This window comes from Orycteropus afer, unplaced genomic scaffold (assembly GCF_000298275.1).
Source record: "Orycteropus afer afer isolate SDZICR_OR568_19922 unplaced genomic scaffold, OryAfe1.0 scaffold00004, whole genome shotgun sequence".
NCBI lineage: Eukaryota > Metazoa > Chordata > Mammalia > Tubulidentata > Orycteropodidae > Orycteropus > Orycteropus afer.
This window is the reverse complement of record NW_006921591.1, coordinates 12,402,808-12,418,953: the sequence shown is the minus strand read 5'-3', so window position 1 is coordinate 12,418,953 and position 16,146 is coordinate 12,402,808. Positions and strand designations below refer to the sequence as shown.

Below are 16,146 nucleotides of genomic sequence, written 5' to 3'. Positions count from 1 at the left end.
GCCACTCCTCGGAAGGAAGATTGGGCAATCTACTTCCATAGTGATACTGCCTTGGAAACCCAAGGAGGGGTCACTATGAGTCGGGTCCGACTTGATGGCACATAACAACAACAACAACAACAGAGGCAGGAAAGAAGAGCCAAGAGCAGAGTACATTCTATAGGTCCAGGTCTCTGTGCTGAGAACCTCCTAGATCCAGGGGACAGAGTTGTAACATCAGAGATAGTGTGAAATGGAAGCAGTGGCAGAGAAATGGTGGCAGCAGACCCAGGAGACTGGTGCCAGATGGCACAGTGGGCTTCCTGGCCCACATAGCAAGGTGGTTATAGTGGGGTGCTTCCAGGTACTTGATGGAGCTATGCTCTCAGAACCATGGAGTGAGAGAGCTTAGCACTTTTGAGCCAGAGGCTTGCTGACTTGCTCTGGGGTATTTACTGGTGGAGCTAAAGAGCTTTGTAATGCTTGCCCAAACAGAGGCCAGGTTGGCCCCAGAGACTTAAGGGGCCAAGGGCCAGAGAGAGGTCTTCCTATGGGCATAGCTGAGAAGAGCTCCTGAACAAAGAACTGTATCCTGAGCTGTTTCTGATCCTGAATTTGTAACCTGGTACTTTTTTACTTCCCTAACAAACCCCATAATTATGAATATTGTCTGTGAGTTCTGTGTGGCCATTGCAATCAGTTATCGAACCCAGCAGATAAGTAGTGAGTGCCATGGGAGGGACAGCTGGTGATAGAATTAGTAAAAAGTTTGGAGGGTGGAAGTATGTCTAACCTCCACCTCATAGGAATCAGCTTTGGGCTGATGCTGATTCTCTCTCGACCTCATAAAGTTAGAGGAGGTCATGCCACCATGCTTATACTTAGTTTCCCAGTGCTACTGTAACATAAGATACCACAAATGGGTGGTGTTAAAGAACAGGAACTTACTCTCTCACAGTTTTGGAGGCTACAAGTCCAAATCAAGGCATCAGCTCTAGGGAAGGCTCTTCTCTGTCAGTAGCCTGGAGAGTTCCTCCACATTCCCTGGCATTTATCTTCGCCCTAGGTGTATCTCTGTCTTTCTGCTCAATTTATAAGATACCTCTCAGAAGGAATTAGGCTTAGCATCCACTCCACTCTGGTATGACCTCATAAATATAGCAACAACAACAAAACCCTTATTCCCAAACAGGGTCACATTCATAGGTACAGGAGTTAGGATTCCAACATAACTTTTTGGGGGACACAAATCAATCCATAACAAGGACATAGGGGAGATTTCCAACTGTGGTTGAAGGCAATCAGGATTATGACTAGAATTTCCCAGTTTCTCAGAAGAGCTCTGCAGGTCAGCATTGGACTAGGTGGGTCTCCATTTTCTCTACCTGAGGTGTACTGAGGTAACTGAGCTTCCAGACTGACTTCTCCAAGACACTTTAAGGAGATAACTAAAATAGTCGCTCAAAGTAAACAAAAGCTGTCTAGCTTGTCTGACAAACTAGGATGGGAAATTTTCTTGACTCCTCTTCTGCAAAAGAAACCAAGCAAATAAGAGAATGTTCTTGAAAAAAATAACAGCTGAGCTGTTGTTAAGCTTGAAGAAAATAAACTTTCTCTTCAGTGTAATTATATACACAGGAGAGTAGATAGTTTTGCTAACGTCTTGGGTATTTTCTTAACCTAAGATACCATTACTGTAATTCTTATAACTGGGAAGTATGAATTTTTTCAGAGTTTGGTCACCCTGGCATGGCTAAGGACTCACTAGGGTTAAAGCTGAGACAGGGAAAATGTAATCAAGTGTGCTGGTTGTGCCAAGGATAGGCTAGGTTTGTGCTTTTAGCTCTAATCCCATCTGATTTAGAATTATTACCCATTATGAGAACTTGGGGCTCTCTAAGTAGTGCAAATGGCTTGATTACTAGATGAAAGGGTGGTGGTTTGAAGCTACCCAGAAGTTCCTCAGAAAACAGGCTTAGCAATCTGCTTCCAAAAGGTCACAGCCTTGAAAACCCTACTGTGCACACATGGGGTCACTGAGTTGGAACTGACTCAACAGTAACTAATAACAACAACATGAGATCATCAGGTCCCTGGATGGCACAAATGGTTTGCACTCGACTGCTAACCTAAAGGCTGATGGTTTGAACCTACCTAGTGGTGCCATGGAAGAAAAGGCCTGGTGACCTTCAACAAAGATTACAACCAAAAATATCTCTACCTTATAACACATAGGTTTGCTGGGATTAAGAATTGACTCAACAGTAGCTTAACAACATCAATAGTGAGACTATGCCAATGGAAAGTCCTCCATTAAGGCAAGAGTTATGAACCTGAGGTCCACAGACTCCCAGGCCAGAGATTCCTGGTACACAGGAAGGGTTCAATGGAGAGAAGTTTTGTGATTGTTGTTGATGTTTATCTTTTACGTGTTTTATACATCAGTGTTCTGATACACCTTCCTAGGGCCAGGGCTGCAGAAACAAGGACCGTTGCTTTTGGTTACTATTTGGAGCCCTAGTTACTATTTGGAAGCTACATGTTCAAGATGGTATAGCTAAAAGGTGGCAGGTGGCCCCAACGTGAGAGTTACTATGTGGAGGAGAGCAATGGAGGAGGGCTGCAGATTCACATTGAACTTCGAGTGAGAATGAAATAAACTTTTTGTGGTCTGGGATTACACATCACTGCAGCATACCTTAGCTTATCTGACTAATCAATGCAGAGTCAGAAGAGACTCTGAAACTTGGGCTTGAATGAAGAGTGGCTAAAGCAAATGGAAGAAATGGCCAGATAAAAGAGCTGAACAGATGATTTCTAAGGGCAGCAAGAGAAGACAAAGTCAATTATTATAATGAAATGTTCAAAGACATGGAGTTGGAAAGCCAAAAGGGATGAACATGTTCAGCATTTCTCAAGCTAAAAGAAATGAAGAAAAACTTTAAGCCTTGAGTTGCAATATTGAAAGATTCTATGGGCAAGATATTGAATGATGCAGGAAACGTCAAAAGAAGATGGAAGGAATATACAGATTCATGGTACCAAAAAGAATGGGTCAATATTCATCCATTTCAGGAGGTGGCATATGATCAAGAACCAATGGCACTGAAGGAAGAAATTGAAGCTGCATTGAAGGAAGTGGTAAAAAAACAAGGCTCCAGGAATTGATGGAATACCCACTGAGCTGTTTCAACAAACAGATGCCACGCTGGAGGCACTCATTCGGTTATGCCAAGAGATTTGGAAGACAACTACCTGGCCAACTGACTGAAGAATCCATATTTGTACCCATTCCAAAGAAAGGTGATCCCACAGAATGTGGGTATTATCGAATAATATCATTAATATCACACTTAAGTAAAATCTTACTGAAGATAATTTAAAAAATGGTTTGAGGAGTATATTGACAGGGAACTTCCAGAAATGCAAGCTGGATTCAGAAGAGGACATGGAATAAGGGATATCATTGCTGATGTCAGATGGATCTTGGCTCAAAGCAAACAATACCAGAAAGATGTTTACTTGTGTTTTATTGACTATGCAAAAGCACTTGATTGTGTGGGACATAACATATTATGGATAAATTGAGAAGAATGGGAATTCTAGAACACTTAATTGTACTCATGAGGAACCTGTACATAGACCAGGAGGCAGTTGTTCAAACAGAACAAGGGTTCACTGCATGGTTTAAAATCAAGAAGGCAGTGTGTGATGGTTGTATCCTTTCACCATACTTATTCAATCTGCATGCTGAGCAAATAATCAGAGAAGCTGAACTATATGAAGAACAGTGTGGCATCAGGATTGGAGGAAGTCTCATTAACAACCTGTGATATGCTGAAAACACAACTTTGCTTGCTGAAAGTGAGGATGACTTGAAACACTTACTGATGAAGATTGAAGACTACAGTATGGATTACACTTGAATATAAAGAAAACAAAAATCCTCACCACTGGACCAATAAGCAGCATCACAATAAATGGAGAGAAGACTGAAGTTGTTAAAGACTTCATATTACTCGGTTCTACAATCAACACCAATGGAAGAAGCAATTAAGACATCAGATGACATTTGCATCGGGCAAATCTGCTGCAAAAGACCTCTTTCAGGTGCTGAAGAGCAAAGATTATGTCCTTGAAAACTAAGGTGTGCCTGACGAAAGCCATTGTATTTCCAATTACCTCATATGCATGTGAGAACTGGATGATGACTAAAGAAGACTGAAGAAGAGTAGATGCTTTTGAGTTGTGGTGTTTGTGAAGAATGCTGAAAGTACCATGGGCTGCTAAAAGAACTAACAAATATGTCCTGGAAGAAGTATAGCTGGAATGTTCCTTGGAAGTGAGAATGGCCAGATTTTGTCTCATCTACTTTAGTCATTGTGTTAGACTGGGTTCTCTAGAGAAACAAAAACAGTAAAGCTTATATACAGAGAGAAAGAGAAATTTATCTTAGGAAAAACTGCTCACAAGCTGGCAAGTCCAAAGTTCTTGGATCAAATGTCAAGCTGAAGCCTTTTCCTGAATCACGCAGCTGCAGGGGTTGAGGAGCTCAAGGTTGCTAGACAGTTGGCTGTTCACTCTAATGAATGACGAATCCAAGATCTTCAGGCTGAATAGTGGCTTGTTCGCTCATGGACAGTTGTAGGCAGCACAACAGAATCCCAATCCACAAAAGAAGATTGTCTTTTTTCCCAGGATGTCCATAAATATACTGGAAGCAGTCTACACCCCTAGGGAAACTCTCTTTCAAAGAATTGGCTGCTCAAAACATATACATCTGATCCCATCATGGGTATAACCACATCACAACTGTTTAAACCACACAGAATTGTGATCCAGCCAAGATGACACACAGCTCCAACTATCACAGTCCACGCCTTGTCAACTTGGCAGTTGTACACATCTTCTTAACCATATATAATCTCTAAATAAGGGCAATTATTGTCTAACAATCAATTATTGATTATTGATTGCCTAACATGACACACAAACACACATACAACTGAAACGCATTAACCTTATTTACATTTCACAGTTCATAACAGAAGGAAACAAAAATATTTGATGCACATATACAATGAAGAAATACACAATCACAGTCCTCGTTTCTGCAACTGGTCACGTGGTCGTAGCTGATGTTCAGAACTACCTTCTTCCACTACCCATTCTGTATTTCCTTGCCCTCAGCAAACACCTCAGCTGGTCATGGTTCTTTGCCTGGTGGGGTCACCGAAACTTTCATTCCTGAAGGGTCTGGGCCAGTAGCAGTCATATCAGAATTGGGTTGCTGTAATTTTCCATTGACTTTAATCACAGGGTATGGTAGTACTAAGAGACATCCTAAAGAATCTCCTGTATTCCAGACATATTCTTCTATAACTCCATTATGTAATGTCAATCCAATTTCCCCTTGGTAATCAGGATCTATCACACCAGATAGTAAAGTAATGGCCTTCTGTGTCTGTTGATCTAGAGGCATGAGGAAGCCAAAATGGCTGGGTGGCATTCTTAATTTCCAGTTCAGTGCAATCAGTATTGTGTCTGCAGGTGGGAGTGTTCCTCCCTTTGGGACTAAGATCTCCAGAGCTGCAGAGCATAGGGTAGCAGGGACATGAAGCAAAAATTTTTTGAGTAGGTCACTAGGGGTAACAGTGAGTGGTACAACTCTAGTTTCCACCCCTTGGTTCCTGGACCCGTAGATCCTGGCTACTGGAAAAACAGAACCATATAGTGGATGCTGGTTTAGAGCATATACAGCCTCCTGGATAACATTGCCCTAACCCTTCCAGTATTGCCACCTAGCTGGCATCATAATTGTGTTTTCAGTAGGCCATTCCATCGTTCTATCAAGCCAGCTGCTTCAGGATGATGGGGAACATGGTAAAACCAGTGAGTTCCATGAGTATAGGCCCATTGCCACACTTCATTTGCTGTGAAGTGAGTCCCTTGATATGAAGCAATGCTGTGTGGGATAGCATGATGGTGGATAAGGCATTCTGTAAGTCCACAGATGGTAGTTTTGGCAGAAACATTGCATGCAGGGAAGGGGAACCCATATCCAGAATAAATATCTATTCCAGTAAGAACAAAATGCTGTCCTTTCCATGATGGAAGTGGTCTAATGTAATCAACCTGCCACCAGGTTGCTGGCTGATCACCCCAAGGAATGTTTGCATACATATCGTGGACTCAGTGTTGGTCTCTGCTGCTGGCAGGTTGGGCACTCAGCAGTGGCAGCAGCCAAATCAGGCTTGGTAAGTGGAAGTTCATGTTGCTGAGGCCATGCATAACCCCCATCCCTGCCACCATGACCACTTTGTTCATGAGCCCATTGAGCAATGACAGGAGTAGCTGGGGAAAAAGGATGGCTGGTTTCCACTGAACATGTCATCCTATCCACCTGATCGTTAAAATCCTCCTCTGCCAAGGTCACCTTTTGGTGGGCATTCACATGAGACACAAATATCTTTACTTCTTTGGCCCATTCAGAGTGACCTGTCCACATACCTCTTCCCCATACATCCTTATCACCAATTTTCCAATCATGTTCCTTTCAAGTCCCAGACTATCCAGCCATTCCATTAGCCACAGCACATGAATCCATATATAATCTATATCGCACATCTGGCCATTTCTTACTCCATGCAAAGTGAACAGCCATATATATGTGCAGCTCGAAGTTCTGCCCATTGGGAGGATTTCCCTTCACCACTGTCCTTCAAGGAAGTCCCAGAAAGGGGCTGCAATGCTGCTGTTGTCCACTTTCAAGTGGTGCCTGCATATCATGCAGAACCATCTGTAAACCAAGCACAAGTTTTTCTTCCTCAGTCAACTGATCATAAGGAACTCCACATGAGGCCATAGGTGAAGACTGGGAGAGGGAAGGTAATGTGACTGGAGTGGAGACCACAGGCATTTGGGCCACTTCCTCATGCAACTTACTTGTGCCTTCAGGTCCTGCTTTAGCCCTATCTCTGATATACCACTTCCATTTAATGATGGAGTGCTGCTGTGCATGTCCAACTCTATGACTCTGTGGGTCAGACAACACCCAGTTCATGATGGGCAGCTCAGGCCTCATGGTGACTTGGTGGCCCAGTCTCTACTAAAGCCCAATAACAAGCTAAAAGCTGTTTCTCAAAAGGAGAGTAGTTATCTGCAGAGGATGGCAGGACTTTGCTCCAATATCCCAAGGGTCTGCATTGCGATTCACCAATAGGGACCTGCCAAAGACTCCAAACAGCATCTCTATCTACTGCAGACACTTCAAGCACCTTTGGATCAGCCGAATCATATGGCCCAAGTGGCAGAGCAGCCTGTACAGCAGCCTGAACCTCTTGCAGAACCTTCTGTCATTCTGGGCTCCACTCAAAACTAGCAGCTTTCCGAGTCACTTGATAAATAGGCTGCAGCAACACACCCAAATGAGGGATATGTTGCCTCCAAAATCCAAAGAGGCCCACCAGATGTTGTGTCTCCTTTTTAGTTGTGGGAGAAGCCAGATAGAATAACTTATCCTTCACTTTAGTAGGAATATCTCAACATGCCCCACACCATTCGAACCCTAGAAATTTTACTGAGGTGGAAAGTGCCTGAATTTTTGTTGGGTAAATTCTGCAACCTCTAGCACGCATGTGTCTCATCATAAGTCTAGAGTCATCGAGAGTTCTTCCTTACTGGGTCCGATCAGCATAATGTCATCAATATAATGGACCAGTGTGATGTCTTGTGGAAGGGAAAGGTAATCAAAATCCCTATGGACTAATTTATGACTTAATGCTGGGAAGTTGATATACCCCTGAGGAAACACTGTGAAAGTATACTGTTGGCCTTGCCAGCTGAAGGCAAACTGCTTCTGATGGTCTTTTGAAATTGGTATTGAGAAAAAGGTATTGGCCAGGTCAATAGCTGCATACCAAGTACCAGGAGATGTACTGATTTGCTCAAGCAATGAAACCACATCAGGAACAGCAGCTGCAATTGGAGTCACCACCTGATTAAGTTTACGATAATCTACTGTCATTCTCCAAGACCCATCTGTTTTTTGCACAGGCCAAATAGGTGAATTAAATTGAGATGTGGTGGGACTCACCATCCCTGCATCCTTTAAGTCCTTGATGGTGGCAGTAATCTCTGCAACCCCTCCAGGGATGCAGTACTGCTTTTTGTTTACTATTTTTGTAGGTAGAGGCAGTTCTAATGGCTTCCACTTGGACTTTCCTACCATAATAGCCCTTACTCCAGGAGCTGTTGCAGGCTCCTTTATGATAATATTTTAGGGTTAGAATCTAGCCTCAGAGTTCTGAAAATGTTCAAAGATGTGCACAGCCTGCTTAGCAGAGCCCTTCAAACTTCACAAGTATAGCATTTATCATCCACAGAAAGTAGTACAGACACTTTGCAAGACCTAAATTCAATTCAACTCATCTCCCCTGAAATGCAGAAAAAGGCAAGTAGAAAGAAACTAGTCTTTGGACATCAGACTGCATCCCTAGTATATTATTCTAAATTTCTCTTTGGCTATCTTGTTGCCAGAAGTCTTGTAAACACTGACTCAGGAGCATAACCCAGGAATTTAGATGAGGGTTTGCTGGAGCCAAAAGCAGGATGCTCGCAGACACCATCTTATCCACAAGCTCAGCATATGATTCAGGCTCTTAGTTATGACTTCATGATGCTCCCATGTGTGCAGAGCATTGTGCTCCATAGGGTTTTCAAGACCATGACTTTTCAGAAGCAGATTGCCAGGCCTGCCTTTCACTATGCCTCTGGGTGGGTTCAAATCCCACAACCTTTCAGTTAGTTGTCAAACATTTAACCATTTATGACTTGCCATGAACTGGAATGTACTCAATGACAACTGGTACTGGTAGGCATGATGTAGGCCAATACTGTGATTAAAGAAGAGAACCTGAGGTTTAAAGGAGGGGAGGAGATTGACCCTGGTCCCACTGCCAGTAAGTAGCTAAATTATAACACTGTTCCTGCTTCCTGAACCTCTTCCTCTGCCCTCAACTGCCACCTGTACTGACCAGACTTGTGCTTCAGGTACACTGGGGGCCAACCTTTTTGCTCTTGCCTAAAGTATACAAGCTCCTCCTTTTGGCCAAGCTTCCTCCTCTTCCCCAATGATCCCATTCTACAGCCCATTCCACACCCTCCCCTCACTTGCACCATGGCTGTAGTGGCAGCATAGCCCAGTGTCAGTGGCCAAAGTGGAACTTGGCCACCTTGTAGATCTTCCCATAAATGAAGAGCACCACACCAAGTGGCAGGCACAAGGCACCACAGGTGGAGAAGGCTGTCCAGTCACATCTACCTTAGGCAGGACAGAACCTGCCTCAATGGGTTCTGTCCAAAATCAACAGTGAACTCAGGCTTGGCAAACTTTTTGGTGTTCATTTCGCCATGATTTCTCTGGGTGCACATTGGACTGATGTAGCTATTGAAAGCCAGCCCTACCTTAGTAATGAGACAGAAGCTATAATCACCCCCAGGCACTTCCAAGACCCTTTCAAAGAATGTCATTCATTGATTCTGAATAAAAATCTGTGCAATCAACATTTCCCAATTATGGTCTTGACATTCCTATTTTATATTACAGAATTCCTCTGCCATTTAGTGAAGAAAAAAAAAAGTCTACTTTTAAAAACATACATTTTTCTGATTAGGCGAAGTAACCAAGTTATTTCTTAAAAAATTAAACTAACAACAACAACAAAAAAAAGGAACAAAAAAATTTCCCCTCTGTTTTTTTACCCCTTCATGAGCCCCATCCCTAGCACATATATTTGGTAAGGGGCAATAAATCCTATTATTCTTCACGTATGGGGGTGTGTTACTTGGAATACTCCCTCTCCCGAAGAAAACGGCACATTTTGAGTTTCCATGGTGAGGAGGGAACTGAACACCTATTGGACCTGACCAAATGGTGGGAGCCTTTGGGGTATAAAAAATGCAGGTTCCTCCATCTCATTTATTCCTAAGGATATGTTCGGCCTCCTATAGACAGGCTGCCAGCCAGGCAACAGGCCCTGTTGATCTGTTTCTTACTCCAGCCAGCTCTACCGCTCACTGAATGCCAGGATCTATGCTAGGTGTGTTACATTCTTCATACTATGTCATCCTCACCAAGAACCCTATGAATTAGCAATTATCTTGTTCAAAGAAGATGAAAGAGTCCCACAGTGACTAAGCAAGTGCCTTAATGTTTGAAGCTGGGATTCAAATTCGCAGGCCTATCTGGCTTCAAAGGAGCTCCGGTGGCATAGTGCCTAAGGCACTTGACTGCTAATCAGAAGGCTGGTAGTTTAAACCCACCAGCCACTCCTCAGAAGGAAAGTTGGGCAATCTACTTCCGTAGTGATACCACCTCAGAAACCCAAGGAGGGGTCGCTATGAGTTGGGTCTGACTCCAGGGCACATAACAACAACAACAACAACAACAGGGGATAGACAGGGCTGAGGGTATAACAGCAAAGCAAAGTGACACTTGGAATATCATCTCTCCTCGTTCCTCCCCACCCCCCTCCTGGGGATATGAGAGAGAATAGACCAGGGTGCGGTGGAGAGAGAAAATAAGGAGTGAGTGGCTAAAATTTTCTCATCTGCAGGGCAAATTCTCAGTCCTCGCCGAACCGGGAAACTGCGGTTTCACATGGACACAACCTCAATAGGAAAGCCACAGAGGGTGCAGCTATTCAGACATGCTCTCAGCACTACCAACAAACGTTGCACCTGCAAGCCTCCTACCGCTCCGCCTAGACTGGATGTCCTCCTGAGCTCCAGCCTCAGTGTGCAGGTGGTGAAACCCTTCGCGCAAGCATCGGGTATGCAGGTAGTGAACCAAAGGCTTGAGCTCCAAATACGCGAGTGACAAGCAGCTCCGTGTGCACTACAGGTGAGCATATGGTAAAATCCTCACCCATGCGCTCCAGGTGTGCTGGGGGGCCAAACTTTTCGTGAGGGCCCCAAGGACACAAACTTCCCCCAACTCTCCGCCTCGCCAGGCTTCCTCTTCCCCTGCCTTATTCCACCGCGCTACCCTCACCTGCACTGAGGGCGGCACTGGCAGCACAGCCCCGCGGCGGCGGCCAAAGCGGAATTTCGCTGCCTTGTAGATCTTCCAATAAACGAAGAGCACCACGCCAAGTGGCAGGTAGAAGGCGCCGCAGGTGGAGAAGACTGCGTAGGAGGGTTCCTGGCTCACCTGGCAGCGTTGGAGCCCGGCGTCGTACGCCTCGCCCCAGCCAAAGAGCAGCGGCGCCAGGGCGATGAGCGCGGACAGCGCCCAGGTGAGCGCGATCATGAGCGCCGAGGCGCGCCGGCGAGTGCGCAGCGTATATTGCAGGTGGCGTGTGATGGTCCAGTAGCGGTCCAGGGCGATGGCTGCCACATTCCAGATGCTGGCAGTGCAGCACAGCACGTCGAAGGAGACCCACACGTGGCACAGGCTCCGGCCCAACCGCCAACGCCGCCCAGCTGACAGCTCGCTTACCAGGCTCAGCGGCATCACTAGGGCCGCCACCAGCACATCCGATACCGCCGTCGAGGCCACCAAGTTGTGCGGCACGCGATGGAAGGCGCGGACGCGCAGTATGGTGATGAGAACCAGCAAGTTCCACAGGAAGGTGGCGGCGATCAGCAGCACCAGCAGCGTCACCACCAGCACTGTAAAGACGGAGAAAAGCGGTTCCCCGCCAGCCTGAACTGCGTCGTGGGGGGTCGATCTGATAACCCCGAACGGGCTTGGGCTGCCGCTGCAGGCCTGGGATCTTGGGGAAAGCGCTACGCCCGCGGCGGCTACGGAGAGGTTAGTGGCCTCCATTGAGCTGCGCGCGGGATCCAGCCTCTCCGGGGCTCACGGAGTCTCGCAGTGGGAGCGTGGGAGGGAGCACTGAGTGCCTGGATAGGGCGGAGTGGGGTCCAGGTTGGTCTTACCTGGTCCCTAGTTCAGGACCGCAGACCCTTTGGCCGCTCTGCCTGGAGCCTTCAATCCAGCTTTGCTCAGCGCGCTAGGCTCTCCTCGCAGTCCTCGGAGCAACCGTCTGCGGTGAAGGTGGGAATCCGAGAGCGTAGCTGAGTGTCTGTGCGTAGGGGCGGGCTGGGAGCCGGACCCCACAGCCACGCAAGGGATGTTTGGACAGACTAGCACCAGGGGTGGGCGAGAGGAGTGTGGAGGACCTGCCAGTAGGAGCAGTCTTTCACGCTGTCCCCGCAGGTCTCCAGCCTCTGGCGAGGAGAGAAACTTAACTGCGGTATCTTACAAGCAGATTGCGCACAGGGTAGGAATTCCGGAGCCGCTACCTTCGCGGAACCTTCGGGCTGTGTGGTGGCACAACTTGCTATCAGGGAAACAAAGGACTCCTGGCCAGAAAGCATCTGGGTTTCTAATATCTTGGTCCCATATATACCTGAAAAAGGGCATCAGGTAGCTATTGGGGTCTACAAAATAGAAAACTCTTAACCCAGGCTGCACCCTGCCGCTTCAGTGGCTGTGCTTCTGCCTGGCGAGTGCTTGAGAGTGACATATGGAGACGTTCATTCTCTGGCTCTTTACAGAAAAGAATGCAGCTTCTAAGCAAGTTTGCAGAAGGGACGGAAGGTGAGCGTTTACAATCTTTTCGCTAGCTCTAGCTGAACACTTCCCTCATCATATCCCCACCTACAACCACAACACACATACACACACACACAGGCATTCACACATGTGCACCCCTTTTCAGATGTTACCATTTCTGACTAGCAGAGCTTGTATATATCTTCCAATTCTTCATATCCAATTTAAAGCTGGAGTTATTTTGTTGACTCTTGGGCAAAGGTAAAAAACCTGTTAAAACAAACAAAGGAAAACCAGTTGCCAGTGGAGTTCACCCAGTACATGGCAAACCCACTGTGTCAGAGTGGAACTGTGCTCCTTGAGGTTTTCAATGGCTGGTGCTTAGGAAGTAGATTGTCAGGCCATACCCTTTTGGTTAGCAGTGGAGTGTGTTAACTGTCTGGACCACCCAGGGACTCCAAATACCAAAGAAAAAAACTGACCAAATTCTTGCTATGACATTGATTCTAACTCTTGATGACTCATGTTAGAGTAGAATTACTCCATATGGTTTTCTTGACTGTAATCTTTATTGAAGCAGATCTCCAGCCTTTCTTCCACGGCACTGCTGGGGTGGGTTGGGACTACCAACCTTTAGGTTAATAGTTGAGCCTAAACTGTTTGTACCACTCATCGACTAGAAATCAATTGTTGTTGTTGTTGTTATGTGCCATCGAGTAATCAATTAAAAGGTGAAATTCCTGTAATCACCTTCTCTCATTTTCAGTCTCAGACACTTTTCTTAAAATAGTGCAATTATAATTAAATCAACATAAAACTTTATTTCTAGTCCTAGGAGTAGAAGCAAAACAATGAATACTGAGCACAAGCTGCCCCTTCTCTTTTCATCGCAGGCCTGGCAATCAACCACAGGCTTCTCATGAAAGCCCTAGGAGCAGAAAAGGGCCTCAGACTAAGCCCCTGGGAGTGAGCCCAGACCATGACAGCAGGAGTCAGCTTCTGTAAGACAGTCTTTTTCTAGAATGGCCACCTAGGTTGCAGCTGGTAGACAGGGTTTCTTCCCTCCTGGAGTGTCCCTGCCTCCTAACAGTTCCATCCCTGGCAACTGGTGTGGTCTTGGGGAGGGGGGATGGACCCTGCAAGAATGCTCTTGTCCTTATCTCTCCCTTCCTCATTCATTCACAGAACAGGTACTTTCTACTTTCTGTGTACAGACTAAACCTGGTATGACAGAGCACTTCTTCATACAGACTTGATAACACACTCGTGGGGCATAAAAAGCAACACAGAAACCAAAGTTTATTAGTGGTTACTAATAAACAGGTGGGCCAAAATTTGGCTGTTTGAATCTAGAGGAACCTAAGAAGAAAGGACTTTAAACCTACTTCCGAAAGATCACAGTACTTAATATAATCCTTCTAGCCATAGTCTTCGTACTTCCCCCCAAATGACTGTGTGAGATTATACGAATGAGGTGTTTGTGGCCCACCAAGGGGACTAGATAGCTTGTTAATAATGTAAATAAGGTGTATGGCACTTTTGTGGGGATGAGACCATGCGAATAATGTATATGGGATCCAATGAGGGGGTTGGTCTGTTTTATCATCCTGCGAGGCTTAAAATGAGCTATCCCAAAGGTGGAAAGTGGGACCTCATGACTCCCAAGAAAGAAGAGCCAGGAGTGGAGTGTGTCCTTTGGACCCAGGGTTCCCGGGCTGGGAATCTCCTCAACCCAAGACACAGAGAGCTGTAACACCAGACATGGAGAGAGAAGGCAAGAAGTAGTGACAGAGAAACAGCAGCAACAGAACCAAGAGTCTGGCATGAGATAGCACGGTGGGCTTCCTAACCCATGGAGCAAAAAAGCTGGGAGCCTTGGGGCAGGAAGCTTACTGGTGGAGTGGGGTGTCTCCAGGCACTTGGTAGAACTAGGTTTGTTGACTCATAGAGCTAAACTTGAGCAACTTTGGTCCCAGGCTTGCTGGTGGAGTAGGGTGCCTCTGGGCACTTATCGGCAAAGCTAAAGAGCTTTGTAACACTTGCCTGAGCAGAGCAGAGACAAGGCCAAGGGGCCAAGGGCCAAAGAGAGGCTTGCCTATGGGCATGGCTGAGAAGAGGCTGTCCTGACCAAAGAACTGTATCCTGCATTGTTTCTGATCTTGATTTTTAACCAGTTACTTCTCTAATGAACCCCATGAGTATTGTCTGTAAGTTCTGTATGGCCATTGTAATGAATTTTTGAACTCAGTAGAGAAGTAGAAAGTGCCCTAGGAGGGAAAGTTGGTGTCAGAATTGGTAAAAATGTTGGAGGGTGGAGGCATGTCTGACTCCTTCTCACAGGAATCAGCCTCAAGCTGTTGATCTTGATTCCCTTTCCTCCTTGTGAAGTTAGAGGAAATCAAACTATTTAATTTTTTTTTTTTTTTTAAAGCAACACAACTCACTCATGGCCGTCAAGTCGGATCTGACTCATAGTGTTGCCTCCTTGGGTTTCAGAGGTGGTATCACTATGGAAGTAGATTGCCCAACCTCCAACCTTCCTTCCAAGGAGTGGCTGGTGGGTTTGAACCGCCAGCCTTCTGGTTAGTAGTCAAATGCCTTAGGCACTACGCCACCAGTGCTCCTAAGCAGCACAAAGGAATCAGAAATACTTGGATGTATAGGCTAAGTGTCAAGTGATTAGTAGAACAACAGAAATGGCAGGCTATTGAAGGATCACAGAGATGGAGGAAGTTGTGGTCAGGAAGGCTTCCTGGAGGAGGAACCTATCAAAGTTTTACTGAAGTGTGAATATTAAGATAATATAAGTGTTGGACAGGATGAATGGAGGACTGGACCTCTGAGTAGGCTGGGCTGGCATGAGTGTGAGTGGCTGGAGTCAAAGCATGTAGGAGGTGATCCATAGTGTTAACACAAGGAAGCTGTGTTTAGATTTGATCATGAAGAAAGCTAGGTTTGGGGAGATTTTGAAAGAATTTACATAGTGAAGAGAATCCTTTAAAAGGAAATGTGTGGGACTTTGTTAGAGTCCCAAGGTTATGCTGTTTTGCTTATGCAGCACTGAAGACGTGCAAGCAGTTTTCTGTACTCTGCAAATAAGTTTGTCCTTGAGCATGCAGGTGCAAGTACAAGTTATTTTTCTCATGCTCCCAGTTCCCAGACAAGAATGTTTATTAAGAATAGGGAGTTTCTATAAGAACTGATATGATTAGCAAGTTGTGTTTTGGGGTATAGTGTCCGTGGGAAAGAACAAGAAATTTTGAGAAAGTTTGTGACTGTGCCTTTGAACTCAGAATAGATATATTATGCCTGCAAAAAATAAAGCTTTGCTTCAGATCATCAGTCTGAGCCTCTCCTTGTTCTTCATCTTCGGCTCTCCCCTTCCCTTGGCTGGACCGCGGCATCTGGCGCCCAACGTGGGGCACTCAGAAGGTACGAGAGACTTTACCGACAGACTTGTGGACTATCAGAAGCCAGGTAAGTCACAAGCATTGAACAGGGAGATGGGAAATAAATCAGGTAAAATGTTGTATATACATTCTTTGCAAAATATTTTCAGGGTACGTGGTGTAACTGTAGAATATCAGCAATTATCTCGTTTTTTG

At 45.6% G+C, this 16,146-nt stretch overlaps 1 protein-coding gene across 1 annotated transcript in view; it reads right to left on the bottom strand.

Moving 5' to 3' along the window:
• Window positions 1–11,809, bottom strand: part of LOC103194306 (5-hydroxytryptamine receptor 5B-like) — a 28,925-nt gene extending 17,116 nt beyond the window's left edge. The window contains exon 1 of the mRNA XM_007937690.1: window positions 11,033–11,809. Within this exon, the coding sequence (XP_007935881.1) occupies window positions 11,033–11,809 (777 nt within the window). The remainder of the gene's footprint in view (window positions 1–11,032) is intronic.
• Window positions 11,810–16,146: the final 4,337 nt, after the last annotated feature.